Source organism: Sipha flava, unplaced genomic scaffold (assembly GCF_003268045.1).
Source record: "Sipha flava isolate LNK unplaced genomic scaffold, YSA_version1 126_pilon_pilon, whole genome shotgun sequence".
Taxonomy (NCBI): Eukaryota; Metazoa; Arthropoda; class Insecta; order Hemiptera; family Aphididae; genus Sipha; species Sipha flava.
In genome coordinates this window covers 1,504,910-1,517,997 of record NW_020271752.1, presented here as the reverse complement: position 1 = coordinate 1,517,997, position 13,088 = coordinate 1,504,910, and the positions used below count along the sequence as shown (strand labels likewise).

At 24.2% G+C, this 13,088-nt stretch overlaps 1 protein-coding gene and 2 long non-coding RNA genes across 3 annotated transcripts; 2 read left to right on the top strand and 1 right to left on the bottom strand.

The window, feature by feature from the left end:
• Positions 1 to 1,374: 1,374 nt before the first annotated feature.
• On the bottom strand, positions 1,375 to 2,714 carry LOC112694290. The gene is made up of 3 exons (XR_003149555.1): positions 2,608 to 2,714; positions 2,377 to 2,524; positions 1,375 to 1,499 (listed from the first exon to the last, which is right to left on the bottom strand). It is a non-coding gene; the product is annotated as an uncharacterized LOC112694290 (long non-coding RNA).
• Positions 2,715 to 3,873: 1,159 nt separating this feature from the next.
• Positions 3,874 to 5,266, top strand: LOC112694291. Its single transcript, XR_003149556.1, has 5 exons — positions 3,874 to 4,110; positions 4,168 to 4,326; positions 4,405 to 4,593; positions 4,762 to 5,081; positions 5,171 to 5,266. It is a non-coding gene; the product is annotated as an uncharacterized LOC112694291 (long non-coding RNA).
• Positions 5,267 to 7,788: 2,522 nt separating this feature from the next.
• On the top strand, positions 7,789 to 12,698 carry LOC112694289. The gene is made up of 9 exons (XM_025569715.1): positions 7,789 to 7,810; positions 7,874 to 8,018; positions 8,086 to 8,224; positions 8,767 to 8,930; positions 9,292 to 9,470; positions 9,545 to 9,621; positions 11,565 to 11,738; positions 11,823 to 11,968; positions 12,580 to 12,698. The coding sequence occupies exons 2-7, from the start codon at positions 7,944 to 7,946 to the stop codon at positions 11,654 to 11,656; spliced, it is 726 nt and encodes a 241-aa protein (XP_025425500.1). The 5' UTR covers positions 7,789 to 7,810; positions 7,874 to 7,943; the 3' UTR covers positions 11,657 to 11,738; positions 11,823 to 11,968; positions 12,580 to 12,698.
• The last annotated feature ends 390 nt before the right edge of the window (positions 12,699 to 13,088 follow it).

Here is a 13,088-nt window from a genome sequence, read left to right as displayed (position 1 = left end):
TGTAACTTCGGTTTTATTTAGCATTAATAAACAATAAAGATAAGTGTAAGATAAGTCACAAGTATTTCAACTTAAATAATTTTAAAACAGTTTATATCTAATCGATAACAATCTAACCAGTATGAAAATTGAAATAGATTGAACATCTCAGTATTATTATGTAAAAATTATATGTGTTAATTATTAATTCATTAAATTATATTGTAAATACCTAATTAATTATACACAATAGGTTTTATACTATACACATAAAGTATAGTTTATTTTATTACTCACAGTGCTATATTATTCATGAAGGCGTTTAAAAATAAATATATATTTCAAATATTTATGTGGCACGCTAAATTTAATCTCGCGGTACCCTGGGTGTGAATCTCTGCCGTAGGCTAAGTTCAGACGACGATATTTTTCTCGCATACGGGATTTTATCGAAAAGAGCAGTGGTAGCAGCATGTTATATTTGTACGTTCACATGAAGCCCACGCAGGAAAATTCCGTATTCGTGAAATATTTTTTTCGTATACCGTACGAACTTGTCACTACGATTCGATAAATCTCGAATGTATTTTTATCGTATACGTGATTAAGCAGGGCTTGCTTCATATCGTTTACATGAACAAAATGTCATCGAATTCATTCATTACGTTCATCCGTTCAGTCGTATGTTTGACGCATATTATTATTGTTATTAAGCTCTTTAAAATGGAAGACAATAGTATTTCAACATAATAGATTGTCAAAATTAGCCATCAAAACACGAAAATAATTATAAAATTTCTGTTCTCAGTTAGGTTTAAGTCAAATTTTTCAAAACGTTTTTCATGTCATGGACAATTCTCTAAAAGAGTATGTACCCAGAATCTTCGATGTACCAAACATTTCTTATAAACATTTCTATACCAATAAAAAATTAGTGGAACACGTGAATCTATGATAACAATTGTGTGTTGAATGCCGAAAATGCTATGTCTATGTATCAAAACCCGCACGTGAAAAAATCTAATCGAACAGTCACCGTCTGAAGGTAGTCGTAGTGTGTAACCCATAGATCTCTATACTGATTAAAAGATCTATGGTGTAACCAGCTTTACATTTAATGTTATAATATTAGTTCCCACTTATATTTATATAAACCAAGAATAGATATGTATGCAAATAATTATATACTCGTATTTATGGCAGACATCCATACAGTTCCAGCGTTATGTAAGTATAACTTTTTTAACAAAGTTATAAATATTGTAATCAGTATAACATTTATTTAAATTTGGTTACCTTATACAAACCATATTATTTCTAACACAAATTAGAGCAGTAAATAAAGGAAAAAGTGCGGAGAGTGAAAATTATTTCATAGAAGTAAAAAAAACAATATAAATAACGGAAAAGCCTGATATATTTTGAAATGTTAATACATATTATACATATTCATATACACGTACTGTTTGGACTATGGCATTTTTGAATTTATATATTATGGATTACAAGAGTTAACAATTCTGAAACAAATAAAAACAAAATTTGAAAAATGTGTTATGCAATAAACGACAATACCGTTTTTATGGTTATACTAGGAGTATAGTATTTTGATAGAATTGATTGACATTGGAAATAATATGAGACATAAATTATGCCACACAATAGTTTAAAATATGGACATATTTATGATTGTAATACATTTTTGGTTATAACAATGTTAGGATTTTATGAAATTTTAAAATATACATATAATTGTAGTATAGTAACTTATATAAAATATTAATTTTTGTAATAGTCGTAACTGATGTTTTTTATAAGATAAATTCATACCATTATAAAAAAATTAAATTAATATATTTATACGAATTTTAATTAGATATATTTATAATTGAAAACATATTAACTTAAGTAATTTATGAATATTTACTAAACTTACATTTATATCTTTGTGTATGTATTATGTATTCAATATTATCCAATCCCAATACTTTTTCTTAATTAATTAGTTAATTATAGTAATTTAATAATCTTGTTTTTTGAAATAAATTATTTAAAGTCACTAAAAATATAACTACGAAATATTTGAAAGAAATAAGTATTGATATAATTTAATTTAAAATACATCTCTAAAACTTGAAAAAAAAAAAGAAAAAGATTATTTTTTATAACGATAATTTTTATAGGGAAAATAAAATAAAATCATATGGAATTTAATTTATTAGAACACAAAATTAAGAAAAATTAATTTTAGTTTTATGGTATAAAATTGTAAATTTTAAAATTAAACATCAACTGAAATCATAATCATGGCAAATTCGAAAAAAAAAATAAGTAGTAATTCAAATTATATAACTAAAACTGTTAGAAAGTGTGAAATAAATTTATATTTGTACTTACTGTCAATGGGCTCATTTTTGGTGCAGCTTTGGCGACGGTCTTGATGACCTTGGCAGATTCGACTTGTCCGACGACAACGATGTTCATGGATACCTTTTCAGCGCCCATTTTTGGTTTTTTGTTGGTTTTTTAGAAAGCAAAGTGTAGACTAAAAGTGAAGAAATAAAATATAACATTATTTAATATGAAAAAGTCCTACCGAAAATTTATAGTTGATTGTTTCATACTCACCAAAGTAATGATTTACAAAAAAATGTGTTATGCCGGAATTAGGATCTCGGGTGCCTTTATATAAGAACGAGGTTGCCGCGAAACTTGAGGCGATATGGCGTGATTATAGTACGTCAGCGTTTGCTTATTCATACATTTGTTAATATGATACGTTAATTAGTTTGTTTATGTTTACGAAATTTGTATAAATTTATCTCATATTTTAATCATGTACAGAGTTAAATTAATCTTTTTTGATGATTTATTTTTTTTATTAAAAATATGCAGGTATTACATTAAAAATAGTGCAATTTTCAAGATCATGTTATCTATAGGTTACATATATATAAAACTTACTTATATTGTACATTTTGATTTTAATGAATTCATTTTTCCATTAATTAGTATAAGTTCAAATCCACTCCTCTGCATAATTACTTGTAACCTAACATTCATAACAAAATTAAAATTTATCATCGAAATTTTTGGGTAAAAACCACTATCACCTCTATGCAGGGGCGGATCCAGAGTCAGGGAATTGTGTGTCAAGCCATTTCAAAAGGCCATTTATCAGGGATGAAACTGAATTAGAAATGAATACCTTTTAAAAAAAAAACACAATATGCTTATAAAAGTGTTTAAGCATATTTATATTACATTTTGGAATTAGTGATACCACCGATAATGACATATTTACGATTAATAAATATAATCTAATTTTATCAGCGCGACAAACGTACAGAATAAAATATGATTTATTTAACTTTCTACTAAAACGATATAAATTATGAATTAAAAAAATTAAAATTTTGAATATACATGGTATTCATTTTTCAAGTAACTCCGATGGGCTAACTGTCCAAGAGTCCAAATCAAGGTCTAAAAAGAGAAAAAAATTTCCAAGAGACCAATTTTGTAACCTATATTATATTTTAGTTTTTATAATCAAAGATTTTATAAATGCATTTTAAACAATAACTCGTAATTTTTTTAGATAAATAATATGTGTGATTTGTTAAAACATTAATTACTGGCCTAATTTTGAGACGATTACAAAATTATAAAAAATACTTTTCCGTAGAACTCTGAGGTACTTATTGAAAAATAGTATTTTTTTTTAAAAATGTTAACTACCTACAGAGATACATATGCATATGCCAATTAACTCCAGTTTTTATTAATGACTTTTACACTTCCTATTGGATAAGTTAGTAATGCATGATATTATTTATTAAATATTTCTAAATATTCACAATATCATGGTCTGTCAATCAGTCATTTAAGTAATACATTTTATATATATAAAAATGATATTTGTATAATATTTTGATATATCCTATCCTAACTTTATCTTAACGATGGGTGCAGCGTTATGATTCGGTAACAGATTTCATTGAACAATTTGCATTTGTAGTTGAATCATTAGAAAATATTTCTAATTGGAATGATACCACAGCAACGGAAGATAATATACTATTAAAAGCTATTGATTCAGAATTTCTTATATCCTTACAAGTTATACAAGTAAATAGTAATTAATAAATATAATTTATTTTATTTTATAATAAAATATTTTTTCAGTTGGTTTTTTCTTTTGGTTAACCATTGTGTAAGTTGCTACAAAAATAACAAATTGATTTGAGAGAAGCAGTAAGCCTTGCTGAAGATATTATAAATGTATTAAAAAATATCAGGTTAAATTGTGATACTGAATTCCACAAATTGTTTTTGCTTGCAAAAGTAAGTATACTAAAATAAAGTATATTATTATATGAATTATATGAAAAGAATTATGTTTATATTTGACATTTGTAATAGGAGATGTCAGTAATTATAGATATAGACTTGAATACTAAAATAATATCTGAACGACAAGTAAATCGAGCAAATCCAGATCCCAATTTAAGTGTTGAAGAGTACCACAAAGTGTCAGTATTTATACCCTACTGGACTTTTTTATACAACAACTAGGAGAAAGATTTTCAATCCATTCTGAAATTTTTAAAGGTACCTATATTAAATTAAATCATTATTATCATTTTTAATTAAATTGGTACCAATTTTTTATAAAATTAAAAACAAATCACTGAAATAAAATATTCATATAATCAATCTATATTATTAAATTCAACCTTTAATGGATTATGTATAATGTATATATGTCATATTTTATAGGATTTTAAAGTCTATTTTCCTATACATTAACTTCTAATGAGGAGGTATAATTTAGAAAATTACTTGAATTTTATTCACCTTCTTTGGATGTGAACAACTCAATTGCAGAATTGAAATTGTGGAAGATAAAACATGAGCAAATAAACAATATTCCGAAAACTGCACTTGAAGCATTACATGTGTGTAATGCTAATATTTATCCAAATGTGCATTTTATTTTAAAAATACTATGCACACTTCTTGTTTCTACAAGTACGCCTGAAAGAATATGTTCCAGTCTTAAAAGGATAAAAACGTATCTTCGAAACAGTATGTCCGTGGTTAGTAATTATAATAGCTATGCACTTGTGCTTAATAAAATACATTTTCATAATATCTAATGAGAAAAATATTTTAATTTTTTTTGTAGAAAAGACTTAATGGTCTGGGAATGTTGGCAATTCATAATGATATTACATTTTCAAATAAAGAGATCATTGATGAACTTGCCAAAAAGCCTAGGAATCTGGACATAAAATTGTAAAATATTAAAACATTTTAAAACATATCTATAAATGTATAATGTTATGTAATATAGAATGATTATATTTACATGTGTTAAGTTATTAAATTATAAAAAATATAGATAAGGGGTGTGTGACCCGTGTGGGCAAAGGCCCCCCACAAGTTTACCCTACAAATTGATTTTGATCCCCCCCCATCAAATATTCTCAGTTACGCCACTGAATACGTATAAAGTACTTATATTTTTAACAAGATTATATCTTGAAAACTTAATTGACCGTGATATAATTAAACAAATTAAATTCAAAAAAATAAATTTTATTTCCTATCCGTCAAAACGTAACTTTTAATATATTTGCTGGCTACATTGAGTAATTACTTTATGACCAGCTGGCATGCTTGTAACCATTACGAATCACACTCTCGTTGGATACAAAAATAGGTACAACACTTTCTTGCATTGAATACGGATATTGATAGTTTACAGCCATCTGAATTCGAGAATTCGATACTAAATAATATTATCGTTTATCAAATCAGACTTGGATAATAATATAATTATTTTCCGTGACTACAATCAAAATAATGTATGCGTGAGTAAAGAATTTAGTGAAGTTATTAGTTACTTAATTAACTACTACCTAGCCATGGTGTATGGTCAATGAAGAAATCATTTTTCGGTTCAAAAATATTAGATACATCCATTTTATTGTTCAGTGATCCACGCTAAAAATTGGTTTGTCATTTGTGTTTGATATATTATATCTTATAAAGCATATTTTCATCAACGATCAACAATCTCAGTAGTACAAAAGACTGCTGTCAAGTCAAGATTACAGTTGAAAGGTATTATTTAATTAATTTCATTGTTTTCTAATTAAAATATATTTTTTTAAATTGTTTTAATGATAACTATTGCTAAAGCGTATAGTTGTGCATAATGTTGTTTTAAAACTAGATATTTTACTTCACATATGAAGTAATTTTATTAGACCTGTTGGTTTTACTCTAAGATTTGTTTAATTTATTCAATAGTAGTTTTTTAATAGTAAGTTTTGCCTCCAGAATCGTTTTATATTCATCCATCTACTGTTAAATGAAATTACACAGAATTTAATTTATAAATAATTATATTAAAGTTATAAATAATATTTTTTTGCGAGACTATAATTATATAATAAAATCAATTATAAGTAACTAGTAATTATTTTTAAAACAACATTTTTGCCTCTCAAATTTTGGCCTTACCTATCCGCCAAATTGATAGTTAATAAATAGTAATTACATAATTTAACTATTGATCCCCTGTATTAATTTATGTTACTTATAAAAAAATTGTATTTTCAGAAATATTTATTTTTTCAATTAATAACAACTATGGAAGCTAGTCTTAAACCAGTAGTAAGTATTAAATGTTGTATAATTTAAAATATTTGAAATTCGATGTAATTATTAATAACAATAATCATACATACAAAAATTATTGAATCTTACTAAAAATGTGTATTATATATTTATAAATATATGTCTAAGTTTATAAAATATAATTTATTGTACTGTTGTATATTTTTTTTTAAGATATGTTTCATTTTATTGAATTAATCTTATTTTTAGAAAATATTTAGAATTATTATTTTAAACGATTTTACTTTAGGAAATATTTAATTTGGTACGATCAATTATCCAAAATGTAAATATTAACAATTTTGATGAAATGACACACACAATTATTTCCATACCACTAAAAACAATTAATATATTTGAAAACATAGTGGATATAATTTATTTTCGGGTATATAAATATTATTAATAATTATAATAGTTATTAAATTTATTGTTTTACTTATCTAGGCTTTAAATAGACCCGATTTTACAGTTTTATATGCAAAGTTATGTGCATACATGGCCAATCATGCTGCATTTAACCAACTTCACAATTCTAAAACTACTTTTCAAAAAGTTTTAGCACAAAAAATCTTTGATATGTTTACCTCATATTATACTCGTACTCCTCAGAATGAAGTACATAAATTAAAAAAAAATTTTATGAACAGTAATATGGTAACTAGTTATAATTTGTTAATATAATAATAGTATTTTTGTGATTACATTAGATTTTATAATATAATCTATAATTATTAGTCTTAAATCATTTCAAGCTTAAGATAAATCTCAGTACTGATACTTGCTTAGTTAATATTTATAAATAAGCTGATTTGTATCATTTTAAATCAAGACTTATTCATACATAATATGATTTAGTTACCCAAATGTAAATTATATAATTAACAATAATAGCTAATAATTAAACTGACTTAAGTAGAACTACTCAACCAAACTACTAAAACTTAACCATTATTATTTGCCTTTGACTAAAACCATATTATATTCAAATACATTTTCCACCAATTGATAATATATGTTTTTTAATTTAATTAACAAATAATATAAATATTTTATATCTGTTATAGACCCCATCTTTTTTCAAAAATATATTGAATAGTTTTCATTTCCAATATTATAAAAGGTCTTTAGCCCATTGCAAGTATGTTTTCAAGTAAAATTAATTAATAATTTGTATATATTGTACAAAATAATATTTTTATAGATTTATCGGTGAATTATTTAAACAAGGGGCTTTTACCGAAAAAAATATATTGTCGTTCATTCACGAATTAATGAAAGTAAAAGATATTCTGAATATTCATTGCTTATGTATAATATTACAAATAGCAGGACAAAAATTATCAAAAGTAATAAGCAAAATAGTAAAGTATTAGGAAATTATAGAATAAATAATCTCTTATTTTATTTTTTTAGACTCATAATTTGGACGGTATAGTACATCATATTCTATTATTTAAAAATGAAAACACTGTCCTCATAAAAATGTCACCAACTCTTCAGTCTTTGATGTTCAAAATACAAAACTTGCATTTAAAATGTTGGATACATGAAGGTAATAATGTCAATTTTCAAATTATACTGTATAAATATTATTATTCATTAGAAAAAATGTACTATTAAGTTACTATATTATGCATTTATTTTAACAAATTTTTTTAAGATTTAGTTAGGTTTTATAATAAGTCATGTACAATTATAATTGTTTTTTTCGTTATAATGTATTCAATAATTTGAATTTTAAAATTTTAAGTTATGCATTTTATTTATGTTTAGCAGTTATACAAAGTTGTAACATTACTTTCAAATTGTATATTAGAAAGTAGGATAAAATTATTTTGTAATTTTGTATTAGTATAAATTTTTATGCAGTAATAAATAATTGTTTTTAAAAATTTTTCTTAACAATGATCAGTTTGCAATAATGATTCCTTCAAATTTTCATAGCGAAGACATCAAAATCGTATTTTATTAAATTAAATAAAAAATATACAAGATAGGTTTATGATATCTTCTGAACAGTTTTAATTTAATATATTTTTGATTGAATCTAAATAACATAATTTATTAACCATTTTAATAACTAATTTTTTACAGAACCTCTTAAGTTAATTGAGGACAATGAACACTATATTTCCTTTGAAAATTTGCCGGAGCAATTAAAAAAACTATATGATCTTAAATCATATACAGTAATGGCCCAATGTATTATTGATGAATGTATGGCTGTTCTTAACGGTTTTGACAAGATAAATATCAATGTATGTAATAGGTTTATTTATTTTATTATCAGTATTTTAAATATAAAAAATAATAAAATAAGAAGAAGAATACATTTTGATTATTGTAGTACTATTAGATTGTTGTTATGAAGAAGAATAATAAATAATTATTCCACATTTTTTATAACTCATCAAACAAATCTACTAAAACATCCTAGATATCGATTATCAGAAATTTGAAATTTGAAATATCTATTTCGTACTAATATTAAACTTTTTTTTTACATAAATATCTTAAAATATATAATTATTTAACCATCAAAGCTTATATTATTATACATCATAATACCAATAACTTTTTGATTACACCTTATGTTTATTTATTTAAAAATATTTACAGGAAATAGTACATTCGTTAAAATATATCAACTCGTGGATACATTACGATCAAGTGTCATTCGTTGCTTCTATGATACTTATAACACTAAATGAAGACCAAAGTATTCGCCATAAGGCTGGTATACTTTTAAACTTATTTATTAAGAAAGGCTTGTTATCAATTGGTTCGGTTTTATCGGGGTAAATACAATAATATAAATTTTCTGTATTGTACATTTTATTAATTATTATTTTATTTTTATTTCATATATTAGAATTGACAAAATAATGGATGACTCAGAATTGAAAATAGAACTTCCAAGATTATCAGATTTATTATTTGACATCACTAGTAGGATTACATATCTGATATAAATTTAGCTTAATTTTGTATAACCTTATTTATACTTTTTTATATTGTTTATTCTAATTGCTTTTTACTTGATTTACTATTTTTAAATCGAGGTTTTGTCCAAAATTATTTTTGAGTTATAATACAATTTTCGTTGGTCTAAATGTGAAATAAATTATTATTGTTGAATGATCCATATTTTAGTCATTACTAATCTTTAATTTCGCATTTTTTGAATACTTTCGGCAGAATAATCAAAAATATTCAAGTGCTTACATAAACAATAAATTGAATTATTAATTTTTTTTTTTTGAGATTTCACATGTCTCGGTTTTTATCATTTTTGTTGCTTGTATATCATAGGCATTCTTGGCTGCGATAAATTTCTATAAACTTAATCACAACAGTCGATCTAACATGATTGAATTTGCCATCGTTTTTATTTTATTAGTTAACTACTCAATCTAAAAAGTAAAAAAATAAAAGCACAAGTTTAAATTAAGATATATATTTAAAAAAACCACAAAATAAGAATATTATATCATAATAATCGACATGGACGGATTCATACAAGTTTCGAATGTTTGATAAAAATAAACGCCCAAGAGATATGAAAAACTATGTACATTTGTTGATAGTTTTAGAAGCCAATTATCGTACCAAATAATCTCGACACGTGTGAACAAAAAAAGCAGAGCTTATCGCTTTCAAAAGTCACCATGCATTCTCGAAAACCGCGTGAGTTATTATCATGGTGTAAATAATCATGATATGACTCTCGAACAAAAAATCTTGTATTCGATAATCGCATGGAAGATGCTCGAATGGTAGAATGATAGGTACGAGAAATGAGAAACTCTTTCCGTGTAAATCCGTTTAGACTTATTAAAGTATTAACATTTTTAAAATATAAATAATAGTACACCACAAAGAATAGTAATAATTTTATAATCGACTAATTTACTTTATAAACTGATATACTTACCTATATATTGCAAAATTATAAAAACCTATTTGATAATAGAAACGAAATCGTTATTCGGCAGGTCGGTCGACAGGTGGAAGAATAATAACATATATCAACTGAAATTATAATATATTTTTTTTTTAATACAAAACTATATGAAATCTTGGAGTACTGAGAAATCAAATGTGCTCTACTCTGTGCTTGGAAATAATATATGATATTCAACCATAATTACCTTGACTTATATCTCTTCTAGTTTTTTTTTATCCACAAATAGATCAACTATAGAGATATAATACTAGTTAACAAGCTTTTCTTCCTATAATTCTAAGACAATTGTATAATTATATAAATTAAATTCTAATTAATTTATGTATACATTTTTATTAATAATATAAATTAAGTTAATAACAATTCATTTAAATTTAAAAAAATAATATAAGTATTTATGCTTTTCATTGCGACATTAAACTTTTTGTAATTATTATAAAGATGAATTATCACAAAAACAAATCAATTAGGTAAATAATAAATCCTTATCTAAATATATTCTAAATGTATAATTCAATTTAAATAGTATACAGTATGTCCGAGGTTAGTAATTATAATAGCTGTGCACTTGTGCTTAATAAAATATATTACATGTTTTGAGTTATTAAATTATACAAAATATAGATAAGGGGTATGTGGGCCGTAGTGGCAAAGCCCCCCCCACAAGTTTACCCTACAAATTTATTTTGATCCCCCCCATCAAACATTCTCAGTTACGCCACTGTTTGAGTATCTCGAATTGGTTTATTAAAAACTAATTCAAAATCGTCAAATATCAGTTTTTTAATAATAAAATAATCTAAAATTCTACCAATAAAAGACACAATCTGAAATCATAGAGGTTTTTACTCATTCGATTTTAAACCAATATTTTGAAATTATCTAAATTAAAATCGTAAACGAATTTTTTATTAATATTAATTAGCAAAAATACACAGACATCTTCCGATGATTGATAAGCCAATCGGAAAAACAAGTAATGTTATAGGACGATCACGCCACATCAGTCCACTATAAATTGCCGAAGCGAGTGATGTATATAAAGGCATTAGAAATCTCAATTCCGGTATAATACGATTTATTGTGAATATTTACTTTGGTGAGTATGAAACTATGTGTTTTTATTTTTCAGCAGGACTTTTTAAAATATAATAATATTGTTTTTATACTATTTCTATTTTAGTTTTCACTTCTATTCTTAAAAAACCAACCAAAACCAAAATGGGCGCTGAAAAGGTATCCATGAATATCGTTGTCGTCGGACAAGTCGAATCTGCCAAGGTCATCAAGACTGTCGCCAAAGCTGCACCAAAAATGAGCTTATTGATGGTGTGTATTTAAATACACCTCTAAATATTAAATATTAATTGAAAAATAACATTTTGATTTTTAAAAACATAAAAATTATAAATTACAATATAGGTAACTAGTCGGTTGATTATATTCATATTAATTAATATCATTATTAATACAAGACTTGAAAACATCATTAGTATGCCACATATAATTCCATTATCTGCAATTAATACAATAATTTTTTTTAAAAAATAAGTGTAATTTTCAAAATAAATTTTAAATTATCTACATGAATAAAAAAAAATTTATATTACATTTATATATGAGTTTTAAAAAAAATTATTTTCACAAAAATATAATTTTGTATTCAACAATTAAGAAAAAATATAAATACATTTATTATTATAAATATCATGAATTCATGAAATTATATAGGTAAATATATCTAATAAAAAAATGCCTATTTAAAATAATCAAATTATAATTTGTAATTTGTAGTGCTAAATTAAAAGTAATATGAGTAATTTAAGTACTTATTAAAAATATTTTTTATTTAATTTTGTATTATTTAATATTTACTACAAAAGAAATTAATTAATATTAAAAATTATTTATGTTGAATTTTATCATTTTCTTTTTTTCAGAACTTTTAACTCATGTAATCCATCAATCGCCAAATCAAAAATGCCATAGCTCAAACAATGTATTTATATGTATATAATATGTATTGAGACATTGCTAAATATATCAGTTCTTACCGTTATTTACATCGTTTTCTTAATTCAGGGGAATTCTCTAGACACTTCACTTTACATATACTTTATTTACCGCTGTAATTTGTATTAAAAATGTATAGGTTTCATTTAAAGATTGCCCAATCTTGTCGAAAGTGTATAAAAAAATAATGCGTTGCTGTAAGTTGGCATGCAATTTTTCAGGAATTACAGCAACAAAATTCGATACATTTCGACAATAAACGACAATAATTACTTTTAAGTGTCTTTAATAAATTTTATATTTTTAAGAATTGTGATTATTAAACCATATTGAAAATTGGTAAACATTAGGGAATTTTATTGTCATCAAATGATATGACTGTTATTGATGCAATTTAATTATTTGATTATTTACAATTATTTTGTCAATTAATTGA

Excerpts from the sequence above, each read along its gene's own strand:
- LOC112694289 (XM_025569715.1), top strand. The coding sequence starts at position 7,944 with ATGAAAGTAAAAGATATTCTGAATATTCATTGCTTATGTATAATATTA. Across the intron at positions 8,931-9,291 it reads TTGACAAGATAAATATCAAT|GAAATAGTACATTCGTTAAA; the intron begins GTATGTAATAGG and ends AAATATTTACAG. Across the intron at positions 9,622-11,564 it reads TTTATTATTTGACATCACTA|CAAAAATACACAGACATCTT; the intron begins GTAGGATTACAT and ends AATATTAATTAG.